The 16686-nt window shown below is 54.8% G+C and overlaps 1 protein-coding gene across 4 annotated transcripts; it reads right to left on the bottom strand.

The window, feature by feature from the left end:
* Positions 1-33: 33 nt before the first annotated feature.
* MAP4K1 (mitogen-activated protein kinase kinase kinase kinase 1) lies at positions 34-15853 on the bottom strand. Of its 4 annotated transcripts, XM_042968672.1 has the most exons (31): positions 15625-15851; positions 15398-15455; positions 15188-15278; positions 14402-14466; positions 12830-12885; positions 12693-12740; positions 12473-12515; positions 12310-12382; positions 11562-11693; positions 11077-11139; positions 10888-10969; positions 10358-10474; positions 10033-10111; positions 9450-9508; positions 9330-9373; positions 9205-9249; positions 8520-8562; positions 7684-7846; positions 7504-7586; positions 7027-7111; positions 5741-5817; positions 5591-5651; positions 4686-4794; positions 4543-4601; positions 4241-4344; positions 3489-3663; positions 3155-3217; positions 2873-2962; positions 2719-2789; positions 2002-2057; positions 34-213 (listed from the first exon to the last, which is right to left on the bottom strand). In XM_042968672.1, exons 1-31 carry the CDS (start codon positions 15721-15723, stop codon positions 144-146), a joined length of 2463 nt encoding a protein of 820 aa, XP_042824606.1. In that variant the 5' UTR covers positions 15724-15851; the 3' UTR covers positions 34-143. The 4 variants fall into 4 exon arrangements, with proteins under 4 accessions (XP_042824606.1, XP_042824607.1, XP_042824608.1 ...); XM_042968673.1 differs by lacking the exon at positions 3155-3217; XM_042968674.1 differs by lacking the exons at positions 34-213; positions 2002-2057; positions 4686-4794; positions 5591-5651 and having other exon boundaries at positions 15625-15853.
* Positions 15854-16686: the final 833 nt, after the last annotated feature.

Genomic DNA, 16686 nt, shown 5'->3' with positions numbered 1-16686 from the left:
TCCCCTTCCCCCCTTGAAGAACAAGATGACAGCAGAGGCTGGAGTCATGTTTATTGGGAGACAAGTGCATGTCATGATCACTAATGTATGTCCATTGGGGAGGGGGGTGCGGGGACTGGTTCCTAACACCCCCCCCTAGAGACTCATTCCTGGATGTAGAGGTTGCTGGGGGCCGTAGGATCATCTGCTGGGCGTGTCTCCACCACCACAGGCCTGGGGAAGGAGGAGAGAAGTCAGTTCATTCATTCATTCATTCATTCACAAAGGAGTTAATAGAGCCTGTGCCAGCACAGTTCTGGACTCTTGCAGTGATGTGCAGAGACAGTCTCTGCCCTTGAGGAGGCCAAAACGAAGACCAGCATGAATCAGTGAATAACATGACTGCAAACCATTCATGTAATGGAACACATTGCATGGAAACCTATCCCAAAGGGCTGGCCAGCGTGCCCCGAAGAATAGCGGGTGGAGCCTGAAAGAGGCTCAGGAGGGAGGGAGCTTGGTGAAAAGTCAGGGAAAGGTGTTCTGGACAGAGAGAACAGCCTATGCAAAGGCTTTGAGGTGGGGGAGAGCTTGGGGCTTGGCTGCAGAAGTCAAAGTCTTGTGCGCTGTGGCCAGGACGGGGTATTTATCTTGTATTTATCTTGTGGCCAGGATTGGGTATTTAACGGGAGAGTTTAAATGGGGAGAGTGACACAATCGGATTTAGATTTTAAAAGACCGCTCTGGCATGTCAAAAGGCTGCAAGAGATCCTTGAAGGGGCTCTCACCGGCTAAATCTGGGAGTTCTCGTGCCTTGCAATTAATCATGATACTAATATAGATTGTAACCCACAGAATAAAATGGAAATCCAGGAGACTGCTGAAATACACACACACACATACATACATACATACATGGCAGAGAAAGGACCGTTTTCCCCACAGTAGCATGCCAACTAATGAGTGCAGAAATAGGAAATCCCCACTGGGTAACTATCCTAGAAATATATTCAGGCAAAAATCAATAATAGATACTAAAAGCCGTGAGTAAAAGTCTGATAGAAACAGTATAATTACACAGTCTCAGCAAATCACCACAAAAGATACTTTTTTTTAGCACAAAAGTAACTTCTAGTGGAGAAACCGGACTCACCCCACCTTCCCCAAATGTTCAAAGATGGCGTGACCAGTACTGGGACAAACTGACATGATATGATGGACTGACGACCCGCCATCACTTCCGCGGTACCCCTGCCCCGAAATGCTTAACCTGGAAACCTCAAACCCAACTGAGGGACATTCTGGAAAACAACCTTCCTGTACTCTTCAAAAGTATCAAGGTCACGAAAACTGATCAGGCTAAAGACTAAAGAACTGTTCCAGGCTAAAGACTAAAGAAACACCACTCTTAAATGCAACCCATCATTTTGAATTGTCTCCAGGACCAGAAAAAAAAAATATATTATTTTTTGGTTATAAAGAGTATCATTGGGCTAACCGGTGAGACCGGGTATGTGGATTAGAAGGTAGTGATGTCTTGCTGTCATTTTCTTGATTTTGACAGCTGCGCTGTGGTCTGTAAGAATGTGTCTTTGCTTGGATTTAGGAAACAGTTCACACCCAGATAGAAAAAAAATGACACATATACAAAAGAGGATAAAATATACATGATAAAAACAAAGCACACACACACACAAAGAAAAACAAAAACAAAAAACAACCAAAAAGTTAACATCTGAGCAACTGGATGAATGAAGGGGATACGAGAATTTTTAAATTTCTTTTTGCAACTTCTCTGTGAGTCTAAAATTATGTCAAACTAAAAAGTGAAAATTAAAATTAAAAAAATTAAAATGTCCCCTTGGCTGCTGTGTGGGGAATAAGGCACAGAGATAGAAGCAGGGAGACCAAGAGGCAGAATGCCCAGGCCAAAGATACAGGTGGCTAGAGAGATCTCAAGACACCTCTCCAAACTGGAAGCCCCCCTCCCCGGTTCCATGTTCCCCTTCCTTAAGTCCATACCTGGGGGAGCCAAGAAGACGGAAGGTGAGGGTGGGGTCTCTCAGCTCCTGCAACAGCTGGGGGAAAAGTGTGTGTTTCAGTATCTAGAAGACTCTTCCCCTTTCCCTTAAAGGGAACGGGGGTGGGGGAGAGGTCTCTAAACTTTTAGTCTTAGATCCAGAAATAATTCTAGTTAACACCATTCACCAGCTGTGTGACCCCCCCCAAGCAAGTTCCTTTTCCTCTCTGTGCCTCAGATTACTAACCTGTGAAGTCACAGGACCTTCCTCATATGTGATGGTGAAGATTAAATACAAACACGTATGGGCAGCATCTGACACATCTATGAGCTAAGGACCATTTTTCACTCCATTTTCCAGATGGGGAAAGTAATGCATGGGAATGTTAAGTCATTTGCTTGAGGCCAATCAGCTGGTTCCAACCCAGGCCGTCTGTTCATGTTCTTAACCACCCACATCTCTCTCTAGTGACCCCCATTTTATAGTTGGAGACTGAGGTTCAGAGAGAGTAGACTCTCTCGCACCAGATCCCCCAGTGGCCTGGAATGAGCTCTAGACCCAAGAGACCCTGGGGTATAGAAGGGGACCTGGCTGAACTGAGACCGGAGGAAGCTTCTAGTCAGGGCTTCCCACCCTGACTCAATTCTCCTGATCCATCTGATGAACTGGATGCCTGATGGGGAAGGAGCGGAGTTGTGGGCATTGGGATGAAGCTTACCTGGTCTGAGCCTGGAGCCCACACCTGCACTCCATGCTTCCAAAAGGCCTGGAGCCGGCCCCCGACCATAGCTGGGAGACAAGCAGTGCCTGTTACGCTTGGGTATCACTGAGCCTCCATTCTGGACCGGGGGCCCTCCCATCCCTGCACGTACCCACGGCCTCTACTGCTTCAGTCATAGGGATCTCTGGAGTTCGAAGTCCCCGGACTGGGTCTCCCTCCGGAGTCACCAGCTTCAGAGACCCTAGAAGAGGGTAGAGAGAGGGCTATAAGAGTGAGGCTCAGAAGGATGCTGAGAGACCGTACAATAAATTCACTGAGAAGCAAAGCAGGACAAGGGCAAGGCCCGGAGGGGCTCAGCATTTCTGAGAAGCACAGGGTCTGCGAAGCTGAGATCCAGGAACAGTGGAGAAAAGACTGGGAGGAGGGTCCTTACCGTCCATCAACACCATCACCTTGTCTTCCTCTACCTGGGTCACCTGCACCGGTCCCCTGTGCTCTGTTCGACAGGCAGAGGTTCAAAGACCAATTCCACCCGCTTCTGCCTTCCTCCGCTAGGCACCCTCTCCATTCCCAAGCTAAACCCCGCCCATCACAGCGGTCCCGACGGGTCCTCAATCTCACCGGCTGTATGCATCCGCCTCTCTCCCCTCGCCCCAGCTGCAATCCCTTTCCCAGTTACCCCAGTTACATCGCAGGTTAAGCACAGCCCAGCCGCCCAGCCCACCCCCTCCCAGCAGCCCCGCCCCCAGCGAGCCTGCCCCACCCACCTGTGCTCATCTCGCCCAGCCAGCAGGAGAGCGCGCCGAAGCGCACGGTGTGGAAGAGCACCGAGTTCGCCGGCCGCCCCGGGCTCACGCCGATGCAGACGGCGGGCAGCTCGGAGCCCGGCCCGGTCAGTAGCGCGAACACTGGAAGGGGCGTCGGTAGCGGGAACAGCACCTGCTGCAGGCCGCACAGGGAGGGGCGGGCTCAGAGTCGTGGGGCGGGGCCTGAGAGGGGAGGGGCCTGGGGGGAGAGCCTGCAGGGAGCTTCCCAAGTATATTTCCTGGGCCCTCGGTTTTGGGGGATGGCACCTAGAAACTTCAGGGGGTAAGGCCCCAGAGGCGTGAGGTGATGCCTCCTTAGAAACGGGTGGATGTGGCTCAAAGTTGGCGTGCCTTGTTTGGAGCGTGCCGCCTTAATGACAGCGAGGCGGGGTCCCCGGAGGGGCGTGACCTCACAGGCAGCAAAGTCTCCTTAGAGTCAAAGGATCTGAGTGGGGTCCCCTTAGAGACCCGAGGAATGGGGCATAGGGCCTGAAGGATAATTAGGCTGGAGTGAGAGGCGGAGCTTAAGGATCCGGAATCATTCCGAAGGGGGAGCCTCTGGCGCCGACCACAGGTGGGCGGGGCCTCGGGGGAGATTGGAGCGGGGGCCTCGGGTAGAAGCCGGGCTTCATGAAACTCTCAGCAGAAGCGTAACAAGTGGAAAGCCCTAGCATGCAACCTCACAGAGTCCCCAGCCTCGACAGCCCCCCTACCCGGACCAGCAGGAACTTGTTCATGGGCTGGTACCACTGAAGCAGGACCACGGACGTCTCCAGTGCGCCGCACAGGAACGGGCCCCCCGAGTTCGCACCCTCCGCTGTGGGAGATGGGTAAGGATGGGTTAGGGTCAATCTTCTCTCCCCTCCACACCCCCCCCCAAAGGGCACACAACTTCCCCGGGCTGTTGACAGCCCGCCTTAACAATGTAACCCCCTTGGGTAGATGCAGTCCCTGCCCCGCCACGCCCCCTTTCCTCACGTTCCCCCCACCCCACCCCGTCAGGATTCTCTCTCACCCACGCAGCAAGCCCGGCACCCTTTGGTGTCCTGGATCTTGGTGGAGACCATATTCTTCCTGCAGGAGAAAGCACGTGTAAATGCGGAGGGGCGGCAGGAAGGGGGGATTGCGGGGGCCTGTGGCGCCACTGGGGGCTGGTACCTTGCCAGTAGCCGGTGGGGGCTCATGTGAGCGATGGGGCTTCCCGCTCTGGTCTCCTTGCGCTCCAGCAGGCCCAGGATGCTATGAGAATACAGGTGGGGGGTCTTTCCTACGGCGTATGTGTGTGTAAGGGGAAGCAGGCAGTTAACGGACACCAGACACAGCCACCTTTCTCTGTCCCTTCTCTTGGCCCTATCCCTTTGAAACTCCCAAGGCTTCAAGTCTCAAACACTTTTATTTCTTCATTTTCCACTCAACATATTGTAAATGTCCACCTTAGGCCAGGTCCTGTGCTTGGCTCTGGTGAACAGTGGTGAGTAAAATGAGTATGTTCCCTAGCCTCCCGTGCTGGTAGCTGCAGGAGAAACTATGGACACTTAGCCAGCCAGGTGAAGGTGCACACGCTACTAAATTTAAGAAGAAACCGATCTAGAAATTCTCTTGAAGTCTGTCATCACAGATGTGATATTAACTAACTCATGAAGCCGATTTGGCTTGGTGTTTCCCCGTCAATTAGAAATTCTTTTAGGCAAAATGTTTACAAAACAGTAACACAAAATTGTAACCTCTATCTACTCCCTCACTCTATTTCACAAAAGTGTGGGATAAGTTCCAACTGTCATCTAAACATCAAAGAAATGCAAAGACTTACTGTAGACCTTACCTCAAAACTGACTTGAGGTGGGACTACTGTGAACCCCATTTTATGGGTAGGGAAACTGAGGCCCAGGGAGCAAGTCCCACAGTGAAAAAGTGGCTGAGATTTTTAACTGCGGGCTCTGTGAAGGGGGAGCCTATGTTTTTGTTTGTTTTATTTTGTTTTCAGCTGTGCCCATCTACCTCCCAACCCCCTCTCGACCCCTTAACTTCTGACCCCACTCCCCCCACCTGACCCACAGCCAGACCTGAGAGGGACATGAGGACATTGTTGATGGAGTACACCCAGGTAGTCCGGCTAGGAAAGAGCTGCAGAGAACGAGGCAGATGGCTCCCATAAGACCCCAGCAACCCCCAACTCCAGCCCCTGCCCTCGGTCCCCCAGCTGCTGTCCTCACCATTTCCAGTGTGGCCTCCTGATCATTCCGGTTCAAGATGAAAATGCCTTCCTCTGCCCCCAGGAGCAGGTGCTGGTCTGTGGGGACAGACACAAGGACACTGGAACCTGCCTCATCCTGGGGGGGCCTCCCAGACCCTGACCTGACCCCAAACACTGCTAGTCTGTCCTCCAGCCCTGACGCTCAATTCTCTCTTACTCCCAGCCTCTGTCTCCCCAAATCTGAACTCAAACCCTGACCCAGTGCCAGCTCAAGCTGGTCTCATTCTTATCTACCTCTCAAGGCCGGACCTGCAAATCCTGACCCCTGTCCCCTCAACTTTGACCCCAACATGAGTCATGCTTCCCCACATAGCCTTCGAAGTTCCATCCTTCTCTTCCCCAGTCCTGACCCCCAAATGCTAATCTTGTCTCAACACTGATCCTCAAACTCGGGCCCCCTGAAATGTGGCTTTTTCTGTCCAGTGTGTCCCCCTCAAACTCTAACTGTTTTTTTTTTAAGTAAGTTTTAGTCATGTTTTAAAAAAGATTTTAAGTAATCTCTACACCTAACATGGGGTTTGACCTTACAATCCTGAGATCCAGGGTTGCCCACTCCACCGACTGAGCCAGCCAGATGCCCCTAATGCTGGGTCTTTAACATTTACCCCTCACTGACCTTGTCTCCACATCTCTCATTCCCAAATCCTTTCCCTTTCTGCCTACATTCCCATCCCCCAAACTTCCGACTCCAAAATGCAGACCCCAGCCTCTGTACCGTTAACCTCCAGCTGAGGTTAAAGGGTCCAACTTATACCCCAAACTCTGACCATTCTGTTATATCTGATATTCCTGGACCCTAAACTCTTACTTTCCTAATTTTCACCCACAAATTCATTTTCACTCTACCCGTATTTGATCCCCAAACCCCAACTGTAACCCTGGGCTCTGGTCCTGCCTCAGTTCTGCCCCTCCCCATCCTATTAAGACCCTCCCCAGGGGGCGCCTGGGTGGCTCAGTCAGTTAAGCTTCTGACTCTTGATTTCAGCTCAGGTCGTGATCTCACAGTTTGACTTTGAGCCCTGAATCGGGCTCTCTGCTGTCAGCACAGGGCCCCCTTCAGAACCTCTGTCTCACTCTCTCTCTCTCTCTCTCTCTCTCTCCTCTTCCCCCATTCTTGCATGTGCGCGCTCTATCTCTCAAAAATAAATATTAAAAAAAAAGACCCTCCCCCACCCCTGCCTCTGTGCCTCCATTAAGGGCCCTCCCCATCCCCCCTTCCTTTCCGTGACGCTCCTGAGTGCCCACCCTTGGTGGAGGGGTGTATCCAGGCAGCCGTGCTGTGGATCCGGAGGGGGCAGCCATTGAACAACTTCACGAGAAGGGCACATCCCTAGGCGGGCCACGGGGGGGCAGAGCAGCAGATCCAACAAAAGGAAGGAGGGGACACGAATGTGCAGGGGTTAAGACTCTGACGCAAGAGCACCAGCATTCAAATCCTGCCTCTGCCTCCTCAAAGGTTTATGACCTTGGCAAGCTATGTACCCCTCTCTGCCTCCGTCTCCCCATCTGTGACATGCGAGATGATGTCACTGCCTGTGATACCAAGCTCTATCTGTGAAGGTTTACACCACGTGTAAACATGAGATCGGGGTCTGGCACAAAGGCACCGCTCAACAAATGTCACCTAGCGTCATTGTTACTCTTCCTGTCCCCACACACCATCCCACCCCTAGGCACCCCCAGGCAGCTAGAGGCGTGAGTCCTCAACACAGCTGGTCTCACCTTTCTCTTCATCTTTTCCTTCTTGGGGGGCAACAATGGGGGCTGACCAGGGTCCCGGGGGGTTGGGTTCCAGAGTGAGGGTTCTGAGACAGGGTGGGGGAAAATCAGTCCCCAAAGCACCCCCCTCCCCTGCCCAACCCATACCCCCTGCCCACCTCCTGCCCCAGCCTGCCCCGTTACCTGAATGGGCAGTTAGGTGGGGGCTTCGGGTGGCTGGGGGAGGCCCGAGATGGGGGGTGCGTGGGGGAGGCCCACTGGCACACCGGACCAGCACCCCGGGGCTCAGTTGCCCATCATCCCCAGTGCCCCCGGGACCCTCATCTGATGAAGAACGGAACTTGGGCTATGGAGATGGAGAAGACGTGTGGGGAAATACATTAGATCCCAACCCTGCCTCTGCCAGAACTGACCTTGCTCATGGCTCTGAGCCCTCAATGTCCCACTGTCATTCCAGGCGTCAACCCTGACGCCCACAACACACTCCATCAACTAAAGAGTTAATGCCAGGGGCGGCTGGGTGGCTCATCAGTTAAGCTTCCCACTTTGGCTCAGGTCATGATCTCCAGGTCCCAGGTCAGTCTCCAGGTCCCATCAGTTTGAGCCTTACATTGGACTCTGGGCTGACAGTTCAGAGCCTGCTTTGGATTCTGTGTCTCCCTCTCTATCTGCCCCTCCCCTGCTCGCTCGCGCACTCTCTCTCTCTCAAAAATGAATAAACATTAAAAAAAAAAAAAAACAACCACAACTAAAGGGCTAATGCCAGCTAGCTTAGTCCTGGGACCAGTGTCCCTCTGGCTAAATACTTTGAATTCCCATCCTGAGGTTCAAGGATGCTCCTTCCCGACTACCATGTGTTCAGCATCCTGGTCTCCCAGACTTCAAGGGACCTAGTGTCCCAGACTCCAGCCTTAGAGTGCCCAGTATCCCAGCCTCTAGGGACCCTGGCCTCCTGGTCCCCAGCCCCCAGCCTCAGCCCCCCGCCCCTGGCCCCCAGCTCCGTTGGCCCAAGGCCTTACCTTGGGAGGCAGTGGAGGAGGTACGTCATCTGCAGGGGTGGGGCTGGAACACAAAGATTGGGGAAGCAGGCACAGGTGTAGGTAACAAGGACTGGGGGCAGATGGGAGTGGTTTGGGACTGGAGGTCTGAGAACAAGAGGGTGGGGGCGACTCGGTCTGGGCTGGAGCTGATTGTTATGGCTGTTAGCATAGCCGTGAGGATACTGGCAACCGCAACACGGGCTATCAAGTGGGGACAACGCGTGAAGCCTGAATCTTCACAGCCACCTCGTGATGCAGATCGTGTGAGCTCCCGGGGGCCAGGTTCTCACTCGGTGCTGGGCTCTGCCCATGAGCCCACTGCAGAGGAGATGCACAGAACGGATGGGTGGGCGAGAGGCGGACCCAGGCCTGGGGGCTGGGCTGACTGCAGGCACTGAGGTTGGGGTCTGGTGTTGAGGGAAATTTCCAGGGGGGAAGATGCGGGTGAAGGCTGGGCTTTGAGGGTTAGGGCTGTGGCGGAAAGTCTGGGGCCAGAGCAACATCTGGGAGCTGAGGGCTGGAGGCCCGGGGCTCGGCGCGGGTGCGGCTGGAGGAGGAAGGAGAGTGGGGGCGGAGGCTGGGGTCCGGATGGAAGGGACATGGCGGCTGTAGGAAGGTGAGGGTGGGGGAGGGCCAGTGGGGCTGGGGGCCGCGCCTCTCTTACATGTCCACGTCGTCGTAGTCATCGTCTGACTCTGACGGCTGCCTCCTGAGGAGCGACAGGCGTGACCGTCAGGCGGCTCCCTCACATATCCCAGCCCCCTCCCCTCCACACCGAGGGTCCCTGACCTAGGGCTGCTGCTCCTGAAGTCTCCAGGGGGCTGTAAGTGGGCCTGTGGGATAGTAAAGGGTCAGCAGTGCCTGGCGGAAGGGGAGGGCATCTGAGGTGAGCGGGGGGAGGCACCTCACCGTGTGGGCCGTGGGTCTGGACTCCATTCCTCTGAGCTTCCGGAACTGCATGTGCCGCCCTGGAAGGGAGGAGGGTAACACAGTGAGCCGAGGAGATGGATCTGAGAAAAGGTAGAATTTGGGGGGTTGAGGTCAGGCTCTTAGGACTGGCGCTGTCCCTTGGTCGGGTGGGGAAAATCTTGGTTTACAGGATCTCATGTGGGGGTCAGGGTTTGGGACCAGAGAGATGGGGCTCAAAGTTATCCAGTGCTTGCTTTCAGCTTCCACTTGGGTCGTGGGGATCGGACAGAGATTTCTGAGGGCTCTTGGGGGGGGGGGGGTCCTTGTGTTATGGGAAGTTTCATGGAGTCTCTACAGTCATTCTGTAGCTCAGCTGGTGATGAGGTTTTCTGGAGTCTCTTGCGGGGTCAGATAGTGATAAGGGTCTCTGAGGGTCTGTGTGGAAATGACGAGGGTCTCCGGGGTCTATCATGAGATCAGATGGTGGCGATGAGGGTCTCTGGCAGGATCACAGAGGGAAGAATGGTTCTCTTGGATCCATTATCGGGTCAAGTAACCCCAAGCTTAAGGCGTCTCTACTTACGACAGCAATCAGCATCTGGGATCCCTAGAGAGCTGGATCGGTGAGTGGACCTGATCCTCCGGGGGACGGCAGGGGGCACCTGGGCAGAGTGGCAGCTGCATCAGGACCGTGGCCCTCCCCCAGACACCCCTACCACCCTGCGAGCCCAGCCAGGAGCCTCTGGCTCTCCCACAGCCCTCTGTGCCCCCAGCCCTGTGCCCAGCTCCCCATCCCTCCTCCCCCTTTTCCTTCTAAGAGAGGCCCCAGGAAAGCACTCCAGGCCCGGCGCCCAGCCTAAGCAAAGGCTGGGAGGTTCCAAGGCTTTTGTCAGCCGGGGCGCCCTCACCTCAGGCTCCTCATCTTCGATCTCGACAACAGGGGCCCCCTTCCCTGGATTCCTCAGTTTGTCAAGAAGATCTAGGATCAGGCTTCTATTTAGCCTGGGCTGGGACACCAGTTGATGCTGGAGAGGGGGAGGACGGTGTCAGCAGACAGAAGGCTGGTATTGGGGACACGGGCTCAAGAACCTAAGGTAATCTGCGGGGGCGGGGGGCAACTGAGGAAGAAGGCAGGGAACTCTGGGAAACTGAGGCTGGGGGATTTTAAGGGGTTGGAAAGGATTAGAAGAGTCTAGGGTTCCCAGCAGGGGCCCTTGGAGAATCCCACAGGTACCTTAGCGGGGGAAAGGGCTCCCCCTTGAATTCCAGAGTATACCCAGGACTGGGTCTGGAGGCCCTTGGGAATCTGTGAGTTTTAGCAACTCAGGGTATCTTGGCAAAAGGTCTAGGGTACATTTTGGAGAGTTTGGGAGAGGTCCTGGGGAATTCTGGGGGTGAGTTTGGGAAGGGCTTTTCAGGGAAGGGAGGGGAAGTTTACACTGAGCATCTTGGTGGCACCGGGTCGTTTCTTGGGGTTCTTAGTGAGGGTGACTTTGACAAAGTTGTGGAAGGCAGCCGACCTTAGGAGGAAGAAGTTCTGGGGTGAGGAGACCAGAGACTCTCCCATCAGACCGTGGTTTCTGGCTCTGCCCTCCCTGGCCCTCCCTCACCCTCTCCCCTCTCCTACCATTTGCCTTTTTCTTTTAGCCTGGGGGGCTGGTAACCACTCTTCGACATGAGGAAGAGAACTCTGGAAGAGTAAGGAGAGGACACGGTGTTCAGACTCTCAATGACTCGAAGGGTCCCCAAAAGCACGGAGATCACCAGGGAGCAAAGCAAGGGACAGAACAAGAACAAGGTTTAGGTTTTACAGTGCACTGGGATGTCCCTTCCAGGGGACTCTGCTGATCACAGGACAGAGCTACCGCAGTTATGAAGAGAGGCTCGGGGAATCCCTGCTGCGGGGGTGGAGGGCTGAAGGGGGTGGAGCCCTCCCGGTGTGGAGGGCTGAAGGAAAGGCTTTCTGGGTTGAGAGGCTCCTTGGAGGTCTGAGATGGAGCTCAGAGGAAGGGGTGTCCCCTGTAGGGGGCCTTGGTGTGGGGCAGCAGGCTAGGGGATGGCACTCAGGGTCAGGGCAGGGCAGGGCCTCTGGGCCCAGGGGGACTTGCCTACCTGAGAGGGTGCACGTCAAAGAGCGGTGGCTGTAGCTCGGCTAGTTCAATGGCAGTGATGCCCAGGGACCAGACGTCACACAGCTCGTTATATCCCCCCTTCAGGGCCACGGCTGCCACTTCTGGAGCCATCCTGGGGGCAGAGACCCTCAGAAAGCCAGCGGTGACACAAGGCGGGGAAGGGGAATACTCCTTGGTATGAGGGTGGGTGTGGGAGAGAGACAGAGAAGGAGAATGGGGCACGGAGAGAACCAGATGCAGAAAGAAACATCAAGGTGAAGAGACAAACAGAAGTAGAGACACAAAAAAGTCAAGACAGAAGGATCAGAATAAAAACCAATACAAAGAGGGGCGCCTGGGTGGCTCAGTCGGCTAAGCGACCGACTTCAGCTCAGGTCACGATCTCATGGTTCACGGGTCTGGGTTTGAGCCCCGCGTCTGGCTCTGCACTGACAGCTCAGAGCCTGGAGCCTGCTTCCGATCCTGTGTCTCCCTTCCTCTCTGCCCCTGCCCTGCTCATGCTTTCTCTCTTTCTCCCTCTCTCAAAAGTAAATAAAAACATTTTTAAAAATTAATACCAAGAGATCTAAGTAAATGTAAAACTAGAGAGAGAGCCAAAAAGAAAACAGAATGTTCAACAGAAAAAGGCAGAGGCAGGGAAAGGGGCCGGGAAGGAGATTCCCAGTGATCCAGGTGAGGAAAACCACTGCCCCCACTCCACCCCCAGCTACCCGCCAGGCATCCCTCACCAGTAGGGCGTCCCAATGAAAGAGAGGCGTCGGGCCAGTGTTGCCCCAATCTGGGCCGAGATACCAAAGTCAGCTGGAGGCAGAGAGAGACATGGTGACCTGGGGTCCCCTATCCCCTTGGTCCCCAGCCAGACTCCCCCCAACCCCCACCAATCACACTCACCCAGTCTGACCTCCCCAGCGTCATTGATGAGGATGTTGGCTCCCTGAGGGGGGAGGAGGGAAATTAGAGGCTGTCAGAGACAGCCCCCCCCAACCCATACTGCCTCCATCCCCTGGCCCTTCCCAACTGCCCAGCTCAACACCACCCTGAGCCCGCCAAACACCACTTCCGTCTCCTGGGCCCCCCACCCACCAAGGCCACTTTTCTGCCCCTAGACTACCTTGATGTCCCGGTGTATCTTCTTCTGTGAGTGCAGATAGGCAAGTCCCTGGGGAAGAGAGTGGACATGGGGGCTGTGAGTGTCCGGGGGCTGGAACAGGGCCCAACCCGACCCAGGCCCACCAGACTTCTCCTCACCTGGAGCACTTCCCGGCAGACATAGCTAATCTGGAGCTCTGACAGGGGGCCTGTCACTGCAAACATCACACCCGTGGCGTTGGGTGGGAACCAGGAAACCTGGGAGCCCCTGGCCCCCACCCACACTGGCTGAGATGATGTCACGTGGGGAGGGAAAGCGTATAGGATAAGTGGGAGAGGGAGACGGAGGGACGTCCCCGGGCAACGCAGGGAACATGAGGCTGGAGGGAGACAGATTCATTAAACAGATATTTACTGTGTCTACTGGGTACCAGGCACTGTGTTGGGGCACTGGGGAGACAGCTGTGGACAAGAGACAGACATCCCTGCCCTTGTGGTGAGAACATTCCAGGGAGACAACAAACAAACAAGATGAGTAAAGCATAGCACATGAGATGCTAATAAATCGTAAGAAAAAAAAATAAAGCAAGAAAGAACAACAGGAAATATGTGTGGGAAGGGGTATGACATTTTACAGGGTGGTCGGTGAAGTCTACTCTACTCTGAGAAGGTGACAGGGTGAAGACGTGATCAGTCCAGCTTGGAGGGGAACAGGAGAGCAGGTGCAAAGGCGTAGAGGTGGGAGAATGCCTGGTGGGTTTGGAAAGCAGCAAGTGGGTGGAGCAGAGTGGGGGAGGGAGAGAAGTGGTAGGAGGCGAAGTCTGGCAGCTTGGGTGCAGGTGGGGGTCACACTGGGGAGCTTGGGCTTCTCTTTGGAGGGAAATGAAAGCCCAGGGGGGGCTCTGAGCAGGGGGTGATGTGACTTTGCAAAATGAGGAAAGGCAGAGGGACACAGACACACACACACACACACACACACACACACACACACACACACACAGAATGAGACAGAGAAACAGAAAGACAGAGAAACAGGAACAGATCCAAACTGAGATCGAAAAACATGAAGAAAGACGTTCTGAGAAACATAGAAACACAGAGGGGACAACAGGGAGACAACAGACAGAGAGAAGTGGTTGGAGACCAGGTTCAGCGGACTGGCTGTGTGGGCCACTTCCTCTCTGAGGGCCTCAGTTTCCCCCCTCTTTGATGACTTCTTAATGAATTTCTTCCTTTGCTAACATTTAAGCTCTTGGGTTCAAAGGAGACAGAAAGATGACCAAAGACAGCGGTGGCCATCAGAAATTGAGAGGCGATCAGAGACCCACCCCCCTGCTACCCTCAAGTTTTCCAAAAGAGTGAAATGCAGGTTGAGAGAGAGAATCAGGAATTCAGTCACTCAGCCAACGAAAACGTGGACCATACTATGGGCCAAAAATGCAGAAATATTCAAACACCACCACAGACACATTGGTGAGAAAATGCAGATGGGGGAAGATAGGAGGGGAAAGCAGAGGAGATCACTGCATGCAGAAGGATTGGGGCTGGACTGTCAAGTCCTGGAGGACAGGGCCCAGGGCCCACTTGGTCACTACACCATCTAGCACCAACCAGGCCAGGCCCCAGGTCCAGAGTGGGGCTCAGTGCGGGAAATGTGGACCAGAAAGACAGTCCCAGGAGACACAACCCCAGAGACACAGGAGGGATGGACCCCCTTGCCCTTCCTCTCACCTTGGTAGATGTCCTGGAGAGAACCAGCCCCACAGAATTCCATGCATATCCAGAACTTCTGCAGCCTACGACAATTCAGGAGTAATAATAACGGCAGTAATAAGTCATTATCGTAGGACAGCCCGGCTCACTGTCTGTTTTGTTCCAATTCAACAAAAACTTTAACGTAACAGCTGTCATCCACCTCGCCCACCAGAGTGAGATCATTCCACTTCCATTTTACAGGTGGGCAAGTTGAGGCTCTGAGAGAAAATGTATGTTCAGGGTCAACAGGACTCAAACCCACATCTTTGGACTCCTAACCCCGGAGGACTCCTAACTCTGCTGTCCCATGCTAACCCAGGAGACAGGGCAGATATCTCCCAGGTTGCGCAGGTTAAGGGAGGGATAGAGGGGCCCAGGGTGTCAGGTCTGGGGGACAGAGGTCATCACTAGGACATCAGGGATATTAATTTAGGGGTCAGGGGATTTAGGGAATTAAAGGAGCAGAGAGTGGAACCGGGGCACCTGGAAGGCAGGATGATGAAAGATTGCTTTTAAGGGGCCTTGTTTTCAGGTTTGGTTACTATGAAGGGACCACTGTTGGGGATCCCCGCTCAGAAATGGGCGTCCTGAATTGCAGAGCACATTGGAGAATGCTCTGGTCAGAAAAGTGGGACTTCAGACTGGGGATCAAGTTGGGGGGGGGCAGTTTAAAAACAGGGGTCCAGGATTGGAGGTCGGGAATGGGGATTCCAGGCTAGGGGCCGGGGAGGGGGGTCCCAGGGCAGGCTTGAGGCTCATCACCAGAGATAACTCCCATGGTAGGCCACGATGTTGGCATGCCGGCAAGTTTTCAAGATGAGGATTTCCTTCTGAAGTGTGGAAACATCATCGTCTGTGAGGAGGGACAGGAAAGAAAAGGCCGCTGCAGGGGAGGAATATGCGGGAGGCAATACCGTGTCCCAAGAGGAGGGGAAGGGGTGTGGGGAAGGAGCTGCCGTCTCCTCTTCTCACCAGGCTCCATCTTCACCATCTTCACTGCCACCAGGTCCCCCGTCACCTTGTCTCGAGCCTTGCAAAGGGGAAGTTGGCAGTCAGGCAGGCTCCATTCGCCCGAGTTCCTTCTCAGCATCCCTGACCAAAGCCAAGGACTGGGACTCTCTCTCATCCCCTTCCCTTCTTGGGCCTCATCCCAAAGTCTCACTGGTTTAAGGGTGATGGAGAAAGAGGGGTGTCCTCACCTTGAAGACTTCTCCATAGGTGCCGCCACCGAGCCGCTGCAGCAGGTCGTAGTGGTCCCGGGGATCCCTATTAAAGATGTCGGGGTCCACGAGGTCCATCCCTGGGGGCTGGAGCTGGGCCCGCGCCCAGGGGCCAGCAGGGCCTCAGGGCTCGAGTGTGGCACCTCCCTCCCTCCCCACAAGTCCTGCGTCCTGCACCCGCCTTGCTTTGCCTCCACCGGCTGTGGCCTCCCCCCTCCCCACTCTCGCTTCCTGCCCCAGCACAGGGCTGTGCCCTGCACAACGCTGTGCAGCCGGCTCCACCCCCTGTCCCCTGGGCCCTGAGAGCCTGTCGGTGAGGGGCAACTTGCTTTGGGACCCAGGGGACCCCCCCCTCCTCCAACTCAAGGGCCCTGGGCTGAATGTAAACCAGATGCAAACTATCTTATGATCTGGGGGGGGGGGGGTGCCTTAGCACCCCCTCCCCCGTTCTGGGCGGTGGCTAAAAACCACAGTTGAAACTGCTGAGTGCTTGAGGAGATTGAGATGGCAGGCCCGCACAGAAGCGGTCAGGCAGTGGTGCCTGCTCCCTGGCGTGCATATATATACTTAGTGGTACGCGCTTATGCACCCACGGTACGTAGACCAGTACCCATGCCTGGATACCTGTGTGAACACATGTGGATGTACTCAGAGCACATACCCCTATGTATATGACACATGCTTGTGCATTCACGCCTACAGTGAGCAATCCGTACGCATAACTCAAGACAGAACGCATGGGGCACTAGCCTTCACCGGCAAGACTGGAGCCAAAAGGGGATCGAGCGCCATCCGGCAGGGTCCAGGAGCCCTCACTCCAGCCGCTGTGGAGCAGGACACCAGCTTTGCGGGTCCCTACCCCGGGAGTTGGGGCGGAGCGTGAAGACCAAGTTCAAGGCTTGAAACTCCAAAGCTCAGGATGCTACCTGGGGCAAAGGGGACCTCAGGGAGCACCTCCCTGGGAACTTTGGCTGTGGCCCAAATTAAGGACTACTACGTGCACCCCGGCAGTTTTGTGACTTCACGATCGCGCGCAACACG

This window comes from Panthera tigris, chromosome E2 (assembly GCF_018350195.1).
Source record: "Panthera tigris isolate Pti1 chromosome E2, P.tigris_Pti1_mat1.1, whole genome shotgun sequence".
NCBI lineage: Eukaryota > Metazoa > Chordata > Mammalia > Carnivora > Felidae > Panthera > Panthera tigris.
This window is presented reverse-complemented; position numbering and strand designations above follow the sequence as displayed.